Raw genomic sequence first — 16,848 nt, 5'->3', positions numbered from 1 at the left:
TACGTGTAAATTACAAATGGAGGAGAAACAAGATGTAGATCCGCTCGTTAAAAAAATAGAATTCCAGCTGAAAATGTCCGTGGTTAGTATGGTCTGATCTCCGAAGTGTGCATTCTGCGTATGTGACTGTGCCTCAGCATTATGCCAGGACGATGACTGAGACACCCTGTTACAACAGCAAATCGCAACTGCAACATATTGGGCAACAGCGGCCCGATGAGTTCAGATGGTGAAAGTACATAAAAACAGCAATAGTGTCATGTAAATTCAAATACCAGAGTCAGGAAATTATAACAAAATCAGAAATAGCCCGCCAAACCTGCCGGAATAAAAAATAATAACAATAATTATCTTCTTCCTAAAGTGATACATTCGTATAAAATGGGAATAAAAATAATGCATAAAAAGAGACTATTACAGAGAGAGAGAAACATGAGGGGGATGCACAAACTGGAACTTTGGTGTCATTGTCACTGTCCAAGGTGCTGATATGGTGCCTAACTGACGCCTTTAAAATAAATGATCATTCACATAGTGCCAGCCAGCGCTTAAAACAGATTAACCATTTGACCAACCTCCAGAGGAGAGTCTGGTTCATCCAGGATGCTCTTCTCAGTCTGCATCCGCTGCATCGTCCCTGTAGAACTGGGGTCCATTATCAACACGTTCTGACTACCAGCTCTGCCGAACTTACAGTCACTCCTTCTGGAGTCAGTCGTCCTGCACACCTCGTAGTTGTACACGTGTGGGAGAGTCCCTGTCCCCAAAGTGTCTGAGTAACGTGGAGGATAATATGGAATCACAGGGAGACTGGAGTGATACAGGACGCGAGACTGTCTCCATCTGTAGATTTTCACTGATATAATAACCACTAAACACGTGATGAACAGGAAGGACACTACAGCCAAAGCCAGCACTAAGTAAAAAGTCAGGTTGTCATTGTACTCCTTGTCGTGAGGAAAGTCAGTGAACTCCGACAGCACTTCAGGGAAGCTGTCCGCCACCGCCACGTTAACAATGACTGTAGCTGAACGAGAAGGCTGCCCGTTGTCCTCCACTATAACAGTCAGTCTCTGTTTCACAGCATCTTTATCAGTCACCTGGCGGATAGTTCTGATTTCTCCATTCTGTAAGCCCACTTCAAACAGCGCCCTGTCTGTGGCTTTCTGCAGTTTATAGGAGAGCCAGGCATTCTGTCCAGAGTCCACATCAACAGCCACCACTTTAGTCACCAGATAGCCCACATCTGCTGAACGAGGCACCATTTCAGCCACCAGAGAGCCACCAGTCTGGACCGGGTACAGAACCTGAGGAGGGTTGTCGTTCTGGTCCTGGATCATTATTTTCACACTCACATTACTACTGAGTGGAGGAGAGCCTCCATCCTGCGCTTTGACGCGGAACTGGAAATCTTTGATCTGCTCGTAGTCAAAAGAGCGCACTGCATGGATGACTCCACTATCAGCACTGACGGACACATATGAGGAGACTGGCACTCCGTTAACAGAGGAGTCCTCCAGGATGTAAGAAACACGAGCATTCTGGTTCCAGTCAGCGTCTCTGGCTTTCACTGTGAATATAGAGAGGCCTGGTGTGTTGTTTTCTACAATGTAGGCCTCATATGAGCTCCTCTCAAAGACAGGCGCGTTGTCATTCACATCAGAGATCTGTAAGGTGAGAGTGACGCTGCTGGAGAGGGAGGGCACTCCTTCATCAGAGCAGGTCACACTTATATTATACTGGGAGGCGACTTCTCTGTCCAAAGCTATCTCCGTAACTAAACTATAAAATCCATTCATGTTTTTTTGTATTTTAAAAGGAATGTCATCATTAATATTACACTTCGCCTCTCCATTCCTCTCAGAGTCAGGGTCATTTACGCTTAGCATAGCAATGACAGTGCTCTCAGGAGAGTCTTCTAAAATGCTGTCTGATTTAGAGAGTATTTTCATCTGAGGGCTGTTGTCATTGACGTCAGTGATATCAATTAGGATTTTACTAGAATCAGAGAGTCCTCCATTATCTGAAGCCTCGATATCAATCTGGAAGAGCTTCGTTTTTTCATAATCTATATCACCGATCAGGATAACCTCTCCTGTTTTTCTGTCGATCTGAAATAGGTCGGATAATCGACGCTTGCTATTCGAAATTGCGTATGATATTTCTGCATTAGAGCCTCCATCTTTGTCAGACGCACGGACAGTTATAACACTGGTCCCCCTCGGGGAATTCTCGGTTAGTGTTGCCTTGTATAACGGCTTAGTGAAAATCGGTGCGTTGTCGTTTGCATCTAACACGTTAACTGTTATCTGCATTGTACCTGACATACGCGGCTGTCCGCCATCTACAGCAGTTAATAGCAGTGATATCTTTTCCTGCTGCTCTCGATCGAGAGGCTTCTGTAGCACCATTTCTACCTTTTTACTTCCGTCTGCCTGATTCTCCAGTTTCAATGCAAAATTATTTGTTGGATTAAGCGAATAGCTTTGGAGATCATTTGTACCAATGTCAGCATCAATAGCTTTCTCCAGTACAAATTTAGACCCAATAACTGCAGACTCGCTGATTTCAAAATGTTTCTCAGTCGATGCGAAGCTCGGAGCATTATCGTTTATGTCTGTGATTTCTATTGTAATGCTAAACAATTCCATCGGGTTTTCCAAAATCATCTGTAAATGTAATGCACAGGGCGTCGTTTCTCCACACAACGTTTCCCTGTCTATTCTCTGTTTGATGAGGAGGACTCCCCTCTCTCTATTCAGCTCGATATATTCTGCACTGTCGCCTGAATGAATACGAGCTTTACCCGATTTGAGCCTTTTAACATCTAAACCTAAATCCTGAGCTAAATTACAGACCAATGAACCTTTCTCCATTTCCTCGGGAATGGAGTAGCTGACCTGCCCGATCACCGAAGCGAGAGGGAGGACGAGGATGAACAACAGTACTTGCCGTCTCATTGTTTTGTCGGTGTATTCCAGTGTCGTTTAAAGAAAACTGTAATCCATATGAATGTAGTCAAAATTGCCGACCGAGCATGAAGGAAACGTTCAACAAAAAATAGCAGCTTTCCGTGTCCGTGAGCAGTTTTCCATTTCAACGAGGACTGGCGGTTAGTGCCTGTTTTATTGTCTACCATGTCACAATCTGAGGGGGAGGTACAGTTACCAGCCCTGTCGAAGACTGCCACACTCTGGCCAATAGCGGCCCTTTCTGTTCAATACACAGAACAGCAAATGTTGGAGAAAGGAGGATGAGAAACGTGGTTGATGATGGAAAAACAAACAGAAAAAATATTGTTATAATTATTATTATTATTATTACTATTATTATTATTATTATTATTATTATTATTATAACTACTACTATAGAAGCAATATTAGTAGCAATCTAGTATTTGGCTAGCCTCAGAACGGTTTTGGTTAAAGTCTGTGATATCACTATCTAATTACAGATCTATCAAAATGTAGTGTTTGCATTAAGATATCACAATTAGTAAAAGTATCATCTGATAGTTTCGTGAATGGATGAAATTATCCTGAAAGTCCATTAAGGATAAAATGAAACTATGAAGAGTTTGACACAAATCACTTCTTTTAACCACCAAACTCTGTGCCACCAAACCAAATAGGTAGAGTCAAAAGGTAAGAGTCACTTAACAAGCAGACAGTGATGTCAAAAAATGAAGAAATCAAGGCAAGCAAGCTCATGTATCATCTTCAATAGAGGGATGAAATCTAAGATATTAAGACATTGATACTCACAAAAAATAATACTAAAGTACAAATAATCAAGTCCTGCAACAAGGAATCATTTCAGAAAAATACTGGCCCCACCCACATCCCCTGCAGACTTACACGAACACACCTAGTCTATCAGACACACTCGCCACTGGCAACTGTATTAAGGGTCAAACAACACACGGAAACAATGTCCAGGGCTACAACAGCGCCTCTGTCCATGGTGCTGATAGCAAAAAAGTGATATATGGTGCTTGGTAAAACATCTATGATCACAGGGAACATGCAAACAGATTACACTGAAATTACCACATTAGGACCGACCTCTAGAGGAGAGTCTGGTTCATCCAGGATGCTCTTCTCAATCTGCATCCGCTGCATCGTCGCTGTAGAACTGGGGTCCATTATCAACACGTTCTGACTACCAGCTCTGCCGAACTTACAGTCACTCTTTCTGGAGTCAGTCGTCCTGCACACCTCGTAGTTGTACACGTGTGGGAGAGTCCCTGTCCCCAAAGTGTCTGAGTAACGTGGAGGATAATATGGAATCACAGGGAGACTGGAGTGATACAGGACGCGAGACTGTCTCCATCTGTAGATCTTCACTGATATAATAACCACTAAACACGTGATGAACAGGAAGGACACTACAGCCAAAGCCAGCACTAAGTAAAAAGTCAGGTTGTCATTGTACTCCTTGTCGTGAGGAAAGTCAGTGAACTCCGACAGCACTTCAGGGAAGCTGTCCGCCACCGCCACGTTCACAATGACTGTAGCTGAACGAGAGGGCTGCCCGTTGTCCTCCACTATAACAGTCAGTCTCTGTTTCACAGCATCTTTATCAGTCACCTGGCGGATAGTTCTGATTTCTCCATTCTGTAAGCCCACTTCAAACAGCGCCCTGTCTGTGGCTTTCTGCAGTTTGTAGGAGAGCCAGGCATTCTGTCCAGAGTCCACATCAACAGCCACCACTTTAGTCACCAGATAGCCCACATCTGCTGAACGAGGCACCATTTCAGCCACCAGAGAGCCACCAGTCTGGACTGGGTACAGAACCTGAGGGGGGTTGTCGTTCTGGTCCTGGATCATTATTTTCACACTCACATTACTACTGAGTGGAGGAGAGCCTCCATCCTGCGCTTTGACGCGGAACTGGAAATCTTTGATCTGCTCGTAGTCAAAAGAGCGCACTGCATGGATGACTCCACTATCAGCACTGACGGACACATATGAGGAGACTGGCACTCCGTTAACAGAGGAGTCCTCCAGGATGTAAGAGACACGAGCATTCTGGTTCCAGTCAGCGTCTCTGGCTTTCACTGTGAATATAGAGAGGCCTGGTGTGTTGTTTTCTACAATGTAGGCCTCATATGAGCTCCTCTCAAAGACAGGCGCGTTGTCATTCACATCAGAGATCTGTAAGGTGAGAGTGACGCTGCTGGAGAGGGAGGGCACTCCTTCGTCAGAGCAGGTCACACTAATATTATATTGTGACGCGATCTCTCTGTCTAATTCACTGTCTGTTACTAAACTATAGAAATTATTTGATGTCGACTTTATAGTCAAAGGGGTGTTATCGTTTATAAAACAGTGAACTTTACCGTTTTCATTTGAGTCTGGGTCTTGAACGTTCATCATTGCTACAACAGTGTTCAGTTTAGAGTGTTCAGATATCATGTTTGATTTCGACATGATATTAATTGTTGGTTTGTTGTCGTTCACATCCACCACTTCAACTCTGACTTTACATGAATCTGTGAGTCCACCATCATCACTTGCACGTATATTAATATCGTAATTCCGTGCTTTTTCATAATCAATGTGTCCAATTAATGTAATTTCACCACTGTCTTCGTTTATCTGAAACAGTGCATGTGCTTGATCTAAACTGTTTGTAATTGAATATTTTATTCTGCCATTCATTCCATAATCTGCATCTGACGCAGTAACGCTGGTGACAACCGTCCCATCTGGGGCATTTTCAAACACAGTGGCTGTGTAGGTGGACTGTGTAAAAACAGGCGCATTATCATTCACATCTAACACTGTGATGAAAATCCGAATTGTTCCTGACATTTGCGGGTCTCCTCCATCAAACGCTGTTAAAACTAAAGATATCAATTCTTCCTTTTCTCTGTCGAGAGGCTTCTGTAAAACCATCTCAACCTTTCCTGTCCCATCACCCTGACTGTCTCGTTTTAGTACAAAATTATCGGTGGGTTTAAGATCGTATTTTTGCAGACCATTTTTTCCGACGTCCAGATCTATTGCTCTGTCTAAGACAAATTTAGACCCAATTACAGCAGACTCGCTGATTTTAAAACTGACTTCATTTTTTTCAAATGTGGGAGGATTGTCATTTACATCGGTAATCTCGACTGTGACACTGTAGAACTCCATGGGGTTCTCCAAAATGATCTGAAAATGTAAAGCACAAGGCGTAGTCTGTCTGCAAATCGCTTCTCTGTCTATTTTGTCTTTGATGAGGAGGACTCCTCGTTCTTTATGTAGCTCGATGTATGCCGCACTGTCTCCCGTATAAACACGAGCTTTACCTGATTTTAGTCGTTTTATATCCAAACCCAAATCCTGAGCCATATTACCGACTAAAGATCCACTCGGCATTTCCTCAGGGATGGAGTAGCTGACCTGGCCGAGCACCGAAGTGAGATGAAGCACCAAGGAAAACAACAGTACTTGCCGTCTCATTGTTCTGTCCGACATTTTCCTCGCGAAATTTAATAAGACGAATTATGTTCCACTGTATCCGGATATGTATGGTCCATTACAATGAAAGAAAAACTGCAGAAATGTATCACTCCATATTCGTCCAAATCGGCATAAAACACGAGCTTGTGCGCTGTCGTCGTTTAAGTGCACGCCGACGTTGTAGCCCTGTGCCTTTCTTTCTCTCTCTGATATCATCATGATGGGGGAGGTTTCTCTTCAAATGTACCGAGAGACATCAACACACTGGCCAACAGCGGCCCTAAGAGTACAAAGGAATGAACTACAGAAAACACCGGGAGAAAAATAAACATACTGTACAGGAGGGAACACAATTAATATGTGTGCCAGATGAAAAGGCCAATTAAATAGTTGATAACATGTGCGCACAACAGGATAATGAGGGGCTTACTCCTTACTGTGGTTAAAGAAGGCCATCATATTTTACATTAAAACCCAGTAGAAATGAAACAATCATGACGCCATTTTCTTAAATGGACGAAGACTGAAATTCGAACAATAATTAACAACACGAATAAGTTAAAATAATTTGAATAATTTACGTGTTACGTTAAAGTTGGCATATAATGACAGACAGACAAAACAGACAGATAGACAGACAGACAAATAGTGAGTCCTTATCCGAGTAATCACTTCAGAAAAATGCTGGCCCGATCCAAACTCCCTGCAAACAAACACATGCAGGCTTTCAATCACACTCGTCATTGTCAACTATTTAAGGGTCCAAGGCGACAACAGCGCCTCTGTCCATGGTGCTGATAGCAAACAAATGACATATGAGGCCTGATACACCCCCTGCTGATTAAACACACACACGTAATCTTTCAAACACACTCGCCATCGGCAACTGTATTAAGGGTCAAACAAAACATGGGAACAAAGTCCAGGGCGACAACAGCGCCTCTGTCCATGGTACTGATAGCAAACAAGTGATATATAGCGCCTGGTAAAGAATCTGTGATCACAGACAACATGCAATTAGGTTACACTGAAATTACCATATTAGGACCGACCTCTAGAGGAGAGTCTGGTTCATCCAGGATGCTCTTCTCACTCTGCATCCGCTGCATCGTCCCTGTAGAACTGGGGTCCATTATCAGCACGTTCTGACTACCAGCTCTGCCGAACTTACAGTCACTCCTTCTGGAGTCAGTCGTCCTGCACACCTCGTAGTTGTACACGTGTGGGAGAGTCCCTGTCCCCAAAGTGTCTGAGTAACGTGGAGGATAATATGGAATCACAGGGAGACTGGAGTGATACAGGACGCGAGACTGTCTCCATCTGTAGATTTTCACTGATATAATAACCACTAAACACGTGATGAACAGGAAGGACACTACAGCCAAAGCCAGCACTAAGTAAAAAGTCAGGTTGTCATTGTACTCCTTGTCGTGAGGAAAGTCAGTGAACTCCGACAGCACTTCAGGGAAGCTGTCCGCCACCGCCACGTTCACAATGACTGTAGCTGAACGAGAGGGCTGCCCGTTGTCCTCCACTATAACAGTCAGTCTCTGTTTCACAGCATCTTTATCAGTCACCTGGCGGATAGTTCTGATTTCTCCATTCTGTAAGCCCACTTCAAACAGCGCCCTGTCTGTGGCTTTCTGCAGTTTGTAGGAGAGCCAGGCATTCTGTCCAGAGTCCACATCAACAGCCACCACTTTAGTCACCAGATAGCCCACATCTGCTGAACGAGGCACCATTTCAGCCACCAGAGAGCCACCAGTCTGGACTGGGTACAGAACCTGAGGGGGGTTGTCGTTCTGGTCCTGGATCATTATTTTCACACTCACATTGCTACTGAGTGGAGGAGAGCCTCCATCCTGCGCTTTGACGCGGAACTGGAAATCTTTGATCTGCTCGTAGTCAAAAGAGCGCACTGCATGGATGACTCCACTATCAGCACTGACGGACACATATGAGGAGACTGGCACTCCGTTAACAGAGGAGTCCTCCAGGATGTAAGAAACACGAGCATTCTGGTTCCAGTCAGCGTCTCTGGCTCTCACTGTGAATATAGAGAGGCCCGGTGTGTTGTTTTCTACAATGTAGGCCTCATATGAGCTCCTCTCAAAGACAGGCGCGTTGTCATTCACATCAGAGATCTGTAAGGTGAGAGTGACGCTGCTGGAGAGGGAGGGCACTCCTTCATCAGAGCAGGTCACACTAATATTATATTGTGACGCGATCTCTCTGTCTAAAGTGACCTCTGTGACTAAAGTATAAAATCCATTTAATGTACTTTGTATTTTAAAGGGAATGTTACGGTCTATATTACACTCTACCTCTCCATTATTCTCTGAATCTGGATCATTCACACTTAACATCGCTATAACAGTGTTTGGAGGCGAGTCCTCTAATATGGAGTCTGATTTAGAAACAATGTTTATTTGAGGATTATTGTCATTTATATCAATGACATCAACTATCACTTTAGTAGAATCAGACAGTCCTCCGCTGTCTACAGCTTCTATAGCCATTTGATATATTTTCGCCTTCTCATAATCTATTTCACCGACTAGGATAATTTCACCAGTCTTTGAATCAATCTCAAACAGTTCAGATATAAGACGTTTGCCGGTAGATATCAGATACGACACTTCTCTGTTTGAGCCGATGTCTTTATCAGATGCACTCACAGTAGTTACACTTGTGCCTTTTGGAGAGTTTTCCAGTATTTTTGCTCTGTATAGCGGTTTAGCGAATGTAGGTGCGTTGTCATTCACGTCTAATACATTAACAAATATCTGCATTGTCCCTGACATCTGCGGCTCTCCTCCATCTACAGCAGTTAACAGCAGTGAGATGTGCTCCTGCTTTTCTCGATCTAAAGGCTTCTGGAGAACCATTTCGACCTTTTTACTTCCGTCTAACTGATTTTCTAGTTTTAACACAAAGTTATCAGTTGGAGAAAGTGAGTATTGTTGTAATCCATTCATCCCGATGTCTGAATCAATGGCATTCGCTAATATGAATTTCGATCCAATCACAGCGGACTCGCTAATTTCAAAGCGTTTTTCTGCATTTGTAAAACTGGGGGTATTGTCGTTTATGTCGGTAATCTCCACTGTTACACGAAACAATTCCATCGGATTCTCCAGAATTAACTGGAAATGCAAAGCACAAGGCGTCGTCTCTCCACACAGCGCCTCTCTGTCTATCCTCTCCTGGATGAGGAGGACTCCTCTGTCTTTATTCAGCCCGATGTATTCTACACTGGCTCCTGTATAGACACGAGCTTTACCTGATTTCAGCCTTTTAAGATCCAAACCTAAATCATGCGCTATGTTACCAACTACAGATCCTTTGGTCATTTCTTCAGGAATTGAATAGCTGACCTGCCCGAGCGCGTAGCTCAGACACAGGACCGAGAGAAACAACAGTACTTGCCGTCTCATTGTTCTGTCCGCAGTCGTTTCCTTCACCATTAAAACAAAAGCATTCCCAATGCAGCCAATGCGACGGTAGGTATCAAAAATATCGTCGAAAATCCGACTGAAGGAAGCAAATAATGAATCCAGTTATTCCATTCGTCGCAGGGAGACTTATGAGCGCGGACCGTGTGCTCTGTCTTTCTCTGATTGTGCAAAACGTACCGACACGAAGGGGCAGGACACACAGAGAAAAAATAACATCTAGATACATCGCAACACGCTTGCCAACAGCGACGCTTTGAGTTGAAAATACAAATTACATCAAATAAAATCACAGAACCAGTTGAGTGCAAAGTCACACTGGTTATCAAGCTGAGCCAAGACCAAAGAGACAATTTGACCATAAATGTATGATATTGATATTTATAAATATATCCTTTGATTTTATTGTGCTCAAGTGGTTCAATGACATATGTGAATGTTAGATATCCAAAAGCAGCGCTTTTGAATTGTAGAAAGAGCAAAAGTTTTGAAGCAGAGACCTGAAATAAAACCTCAACACGTGTAGATTTACTGGTGTTGGCAGCGGTCAAGCGTCGCTGTCCATGGTGCTGAATAGGAAGTTTGTAGCATTACCTAAACCTCTCAATCATTTATATATGTTCTTTTTCAGACTGCTGCTGAAATAAACTGACTCATAAAATCAATGCACTAGTACCATGACTTTGATTTGAATGGATTAAAACATATGAAATGTTAGTGTTTTCTAACCTCCAGAGGAGAGTCTGGTTCATCCAGGATGCTCTTCTCACTCTGCATCCGCTGCATCGTCCCTGTAGAACTGGGGTCCATTATCAACACGTTCTGACTACCAGCTCTGCCGAACTTACAGTCACTCCTTCTGGAGTCAGTCGTCCTGCACACCTCGTAGTTGTACACGTGTGGGAGAGTCCCTGTCCCCAAAGTGTCTGAGTAACGTGGAGGATAATATGGAATCACAGGGAGACTGGAGTGATACAGGACGCGAGACTGTCTCCATCTGTAGATTTTCACTGATATAATAACCACTAAACACGTGATGAACAGGAAGGACACTACAGCCAAAGCCAGCACTAAGTAAAAAGTCAGGTTGTCATTGTACTCCTTGTCGTGAGGAAAGTCAGTGAACTCCGACAGCACTTCAGGGAAGCTGTCCGCCACCGCCACGTTAACAATGACTGTAGCTGAACGAGAGGGCTGCCCGTTGTCCTCCACTATAACAGTCAGTCTCTGTTTCACAGCATCTTTATCAGTCACCTGGCGGATAGTTCTGATTTCTCCATTCTGTAAGCCCACTTCAAACAGCGCCCTGTCTGTGGCTTTCTGCAGTTTATAGGAGAGCCAGGCATTCTGTCCAGAGTCCACATCAACAGCCACCACTTTAGTCACCAGATAGCCCACATCTGCTGAACGAGGCACCATTTCAGCCACCAGAGAGCCACCAGTCTGGACTGGGTACAGAACCTGAGGGGGGTTGTCGTTCTGGTCCTGGATCATTATTTTCACACTCACATTACTGCTGAGTGGAGGAGAGCCTCCATCCTGCGCTTTGACGCGGAACTGGAAATCTTTGATCTGCTCGTAGTCAAAAGAGCGCACTGCATGGATGACTCCACTATCAGCACTGACGGACACATATGAGGAGACTGGCACTCCGTTAACAGAGGAGTCCTCCAGGATGTAAGAAACACGAGCATTCTGGTTCCAGTCAGCGTCTCTGGCTTTCACTGTGAATATAGAGAGGCCTGGTGTGTTGTTTTCTACAATGTAGGCCTCATATGAGCTCCTCTCAAAGACAGGCGCGTTGTCATTCACATCAGAGATCTGTAAGGTGAGAGTGACGCTGCTGGAGAGGGAGGGCACTCCTTCATCAGAGCAGGTCACACTTATATTATATTGTGACGCGATCTCTCTGTCCAAAGTGACCTCTGTGACTAAAGTATAAAATCCATTTAATGTACTTTGTATTTTAAAGGGAATGTTACGGTCTATATTACACTCTACCTCTCCATTATTCTCTGAATCTGGGTCATTCACACTTAACATCGCTATAACAGTGTTTGGAGGCGAGTCCTCTAATATGGAGTCTGATTTAGAAACAATGTTAATTTGAGGATTATTGTCATTTATATCAATAACATCAACTATCACTTTAGTAGAATCAGACAGTCCCCCACTATCTACAGCTTCAATATCCATTTCATATATTTTCGCCTTCTCATAATCTATTTCACCGACCAGCATAATTTCACCAGTCTGTGGATCAATCTTAAACAGTGCAGTTATAAGACGTTCACTGGTAGATATAAGATACGACACTTCTCTGTTTGAGCCGATGTCTTTATCAGATGCATTCACAGTAGTTACACTTGTGCCTTTTGGAGAGTTTTCCAGTATTTTTGCTCTGTATAGCGGTTTAGAGAATGTAGGCGCGTTGTCATTCGCGTCTAATACATTAACAAATATCTGCATTGTCCCTGACATCTGCGGCTCTCCTCCATCTACAGCAGTTAACAGCAGTGAGATGTGCTCCTGCTTTTCTCGATCTAAAGGCTTCTGGAGAACCATTTCTACCTTCTTGCTTCTGTCTGCCTGATTTCCAGATTTTAATACAAAGTTATCGGTTGGAGAAAGTGAGTATTGTTGTAATCCATTCATCCCGATGTCGGAATCAATAGCTTTGTCTAATATGAATTTCGATCCAATCACAGCGGACTCGCTGATTTCAAAGCGTTTTTCTGCATTTGTAAAACTGGGGGTGTTGTCGTTTATGTCGGTGATCTCCACTGTTACACGAAACAATTCCATCGGATTCTCCAGAATTAACTGGAAATGCAAAGCACAAGGCGTCGTCTCTCCACACAGCGCCTCTCTGTCTATCCTCTCCTGGATGAGGAGGACTCCTCTGTCTTTATTCAGCCCGATGAATTCTACACTGGCTCCTGTATAGACACGAGCTTTACCTGATTTCAGCCTTTTAAGATCCAAACCTAAATCGTGCGCTATGTTACCAACTACAGATCCTTTGGTCATTTCTTCAGGAATTGAATAGCTGACCTGCCCGAGCGCGTAGCTCAGACACAGGACCGAGAGAAACAACAGTACTTGCCGTCTCATTGTTCTGTCCGCAGTCGTTTCCTTCACCATTAAAACAAAAGCATTCCCAATGCAGCCAATGCGACGGTAGGTAACAAAACTATCGTCCGAAATCCGACTGAAGGAAGCAAAATAATGAATCCAGTTATTCCATTCGTCGCAGGGAGACTTATGAGCGCGGACCGTGTGCTCTGTCTTTCTCTGATTGTGTCAAACGTACCGACACGAAGGGGCAGGACACACAGAGAGAAACAAATAACATCTAGATACATCGCAACACGCTTGCCAACAGCGACGCTTTGAGTTGAAAATACAAATTACATCAAATAAAATCACAGAACCAGTTGAGTGCAAAGTCACACTGGTTATCAAGCTGAGTTAAATCCAGACACAATCTGGCCACTAAAATATCATACTGATATTTCCCAAAATGTGAACTTTAAAAATAATGTGTCATATATTCTTGGAGACATAATAGAATGATGTAGCAACAGAAGCATTGTTTTAAAAAAGTTAATAATATAGAAGGTATGAAGCAGAGACGAATAATGAAAACACATCACATCGGGACATTTACTGGTGTTGCAGCGGTCAAGTGTCGCTGTCCATGGTGCTGAATATGACCGTTCGAGCATTGTCTAAATCTCTCAATCATTTACATATGGTCTGTTTTGGACTGCTGCTGAAATAAATTACCTTATTAAATGAATTCACCAGTACTATAGCTCTGATTTGTATAAGATTAAAACATATGAAATGTTAGTGTTTTCTAACCTCTAGAGGAGAGTCTGGTTCATCCAGGATGCTCTTCTCACTCTGCATCCGCTGCATCGTCCCTGTAGAACTGGGGTCCATTATCAACACGTTCTGACTACCAGCTCTGCCGAACTTACAGTCACTCTTTCTGGAGTCAGTCGTCCTGCACACCTCGTAGTTGTACACGTGTGGGAGAGTCCCTGTCCCCAAAGTGTCTGAGTAACGTGGAGGATAATATGGAATCACAGGGAGACTGGAGTGATACAGGACGCGAGACTGTCTCCATCTGTATATTTTCACTGATATAATAACCACTAAACACGTGATGAACAGGAAGGACACTACAGCCAAAGCCAGCACTAAGTAAAAAGTCAGGTTGTCATTGTACTCCTTGTCGTGAGGAAAGTCAGTGAACTCCGACAGCACTTCAGGGAAGCTGTCCGCCACCGCCACGTTAACAATGACTGTAGCTGAACGAGAGGGTTGCCCGTTGTCCTCCACTATAACAGTCAGTCTCTGTTTCACAGCATCTTTATCAGTCACCTGGCGGATAGTTCTGATTTCTCCATTCTGTAAGCCCACTTCAAACAGCGCCCTGTCTGTGGCTTTCTGCAGTTTATAGGAGAGCCAGGCATTCTGTCCAGAGTCCACATCAACAGCCACCACTTTAGTCACCAGATAGCCCACATCTGCTGAACGAGGCACCATTTCAGCCACCAGAGAGCCACCAGTCTGGACCGGGTACAGAACCTGAGGGGGGTTGTCGTTCTGGTCCTGGATCATTATTTTCACACTCACATTGCTACTGAGTGGAGGAGAGCCTCCATCCTGCGCTTTGACGCGGAACTGGAAATCTTTGATCTGCTCGTAGTCAAAAGAGCGCACTGCATGGATGACTCCACTATCAGCACTGACGGACACATATGAGGAGACTGGCACTCCGTTAACAGAGGAGTCCTCCAGGATGTAAGAAACACGAGCATTTTGGTTCCAGTCAGCGTCTCTGGCTTTCACTGTGAATATAGAGAGGCCTGGTGTGTTGTTTTCTACAATGTAGGCCTCATATGAGCTCCTCTCAAAGACAGGCGCGTTGTCATTCACATCAGAGATCTGTAAGGTGAGAGTGACGCTGCTGGAGAGGGAGGGCACTCCCTCATCAGAGCAGGTCACAGTAATATTATACTCAGAGGCTCTCTCTCTGTCTAATTCGCTGTCAGTCACTAGACTGAAGAATTTTTTCGACGTCGTTTTCATCAGAAATGGCATGTTTTCGCCGATATTACATGCGACTTTGCCATTTTCTCCAGAGTCAGGATCTTGAACATTAAATATAGTTACCACAGTTCCTGGCTTAGAATCTTCCGATATTGAATTAGTTTTAGACATAATATTAATAGACGGGTGATTATCGTTTGTATCTGTCACCTCTACAATAATCTTACATGAATCAGTCAGTCCTCCATCATCACTAGCCTGTACGTGTATTTCATAGTTCTGCGCCTTTTCATAATCCAGGTTTCCAGATAAAGCTATGACACCATTTTCTTCGTCAATTTGAAAAATAACGGGGACATCATCCAACGTGTTTGTTATTGAATATGACACTTGTCCATTTGAACCTTGATCTGCATCTACAGCACTAACAGTACATAAAATCGTGCCCTTTTGCGCAGTCTCCATTACAGTAACCTTATATACTTCCTGCGTAAATACCGGGGCATTGTCATTAGCGTCTAGCACTGATATTTCTATTTTCATTGTTCCCGACAGCTGAGGATCACCACCATCGATAGCTGTTAGAGCTAAAGAGAGGTGCTCTTGCGCCTCTCTGTCTAGTTGTTTTTGCAACACCATCTCCACTTTTTTACTCCCATCTTGCTGATTCTGGAGTTTCAGATGGAAATTGTCTGTAGGTTTTAGCGAATAACTCTGCAGTCCGTTCACACCGACGTCGAGATCCATAGCTCTTTCTAGCACAAATTTTGCTCCAATGACAGCAGACTCACTAATCCTGAATTTCATCTCATCCTTTTTGAAGCTGGGTGCATTATCGTTAATATCATTAATTTCGACTGTAACAGTGAAGAATTCAATCGGGTCTTCCAGTGTAATCTGCAGATGTAAAGCGCAAGGTGTTGTCTGTCCACAGAGCGCCTCTCTGTCGATTCTCTCCTTCACAAGCAGGACTCCTCTGTCTTTATTCAGCACGATGTACTCTGCATTGTCCTCTGTATATATGCGAGCTTTACCAGACTTCAGTCTTTTTACGTTTAACCCTAAATCCTGCGCTATGTTACCAACTAGAGAGCCTTTTGACATTTCCTCGGGAATGGAGTAAGTGACCTGCCCGAACACTGAGCTGAGCGAAAAAATCGAGATGAACAACAGTACTTGCCGTCTCATTGTTCTGTCCGACATTTTATCTCCGACAAACACTGTAGATGTAAAGAGATATTCCAAAGCATTCAGGTCCCCGTATCACCAAGTAATCCAGCGGAAGATTGATTATCTTCGTGTGTCTCGAAACCGAAATAAATGAATCTCAGAGCGGATATGTCCCGGTCACTGCGTCGACGGCTGTGTGCTTTCTGCGAGTCTCTTTCTCTGTTAAATATAACAAATGATGAGGGGGAAGGTTCTACACTAGCCAACAGCGGCCCTGAGAGTCCAAACACTTGCACTGCAGAAAACTACACCATGCAGTAGGAGGTTCAATATGAAGATAGAAAAACGACTTTCAGTCATTATAAAATGAATCAGGCAACACCTTACTTCCACATAAATTAAATAATATGTAACTGCCTAATTAAATCATGTAAATAACAAAAACATTTAAATTATCTCCCAAATAAATGCTCATTTAATATGAACTTAATTATCTCTTTTTAATAGGAACAGAGAACAAATTGTTTATTGGGGTACATTTTCTCTTAAAAGGAAGCTATAAAAAATGTATTATTAAATTCTAGTGAATTACTGAAATTATCTGTAATAAAAAGCCTTTTTTGAAGTTATGATGGTTGCTGATCACTGAGAAGAAAAATCCAACAGGCCATCCTTGAGCAGCTGGTACAACTTATTTCAAGCAGGAACTC

The 16,848-nt window shown here is 43.5% G+C and overlaps 5 protein-coding genes across 7 annotated transcripts in view; all 5 read right to left on the bottom strand.

The window, feature by feature from the left end:
• The window catches only part of LOC141013154 (protocadherin gamma-A2-like), a 107,182-nt gene that overhangs the window by 66,058 nt on the left and 24,276 nt on the right, over positions 1-16,848 (bottom strand). The window contains exon 1 of one of the 3 annotated variants that reach the window (XM_073486745.1): positions 576-2,960. The exons of the other annotated variants lie outside the window; for them this stretch is intronic. Coding sequence (XP_073342846.1) covers positions 576-2,960 — 2,385 coding nt within the window. Of the gene's footprint in view, positions 1-575; positions 2,961-16,848 lie in introns of those variants that run through there. 3 annotated transcript variants of the gene reach the window in all.
• On the bottom strand, positions 4,035-6,464 carry LOC141013517 (protocadherin gamma-A7-like). The gene is made up of 2 exons (XM_073487271.1): positions 6,136-6,464; positions 4,035-4,848 (listed from the first exon to the last, which is right to left on the bottom strand). Exons 1-2 carry the CDS (start codon positions 6,462-6,464, stop codon positions 4,035-4,037), a joined length of 1,143 nt encoding a protein of 380 aa, XP_073343372.1.
• Positions 7,472-9,886, bottom strand: LOC141013516 (protocadherin gamma-A1-like). Its single transcript, XM_073487270.1, has one exon. The coding sequence runs from the start codon at positions 9,884-9,886 to the stop codon at positions 7,472-7,474; it is 2,415 nt and encodes an 804-aa protein (XP_073343371.1).
• LOC141013513 (protocadherin gamma-A1-like) lies at positions 10,619-13,018 on the bottom strand. Its single transcript, XM_073487267.1, has one exon. The coding sequence runs from the start codon at positions 13,016-13,018 to the stop codon at positions 10,619-10,621; it is 2,400 nt and encodes a 799-aa protein (XP_073343368.1).
• On the bottom strand, positions 13,757-16,171 carry LOC141013511 (protocadherin beta-16-like). Its single transcript, XM_073487265.1, has one exon. The coding sequence runs from the start codon at positions 16,169-16,171 to the stop codon at positions 13,757-13,759; it is 2,415 nt and encodes an 804-aa protein (XP_073343366.1).

Source organism: Pagrus major, chromosome 18 (assembly GCF_040436345.1).
Source record: "Pagrus major chromosome 18, Pma_NU_1.0".
Lineage (NCBI taxonomy): Eukaryota > Metazoa > Chordata > Actinopteri > Spariformes > Sparidae > Pagrus > Pagrus major.
This window is presented reverse-complemented; position numbering and strand designations above follow the sequence as displayed.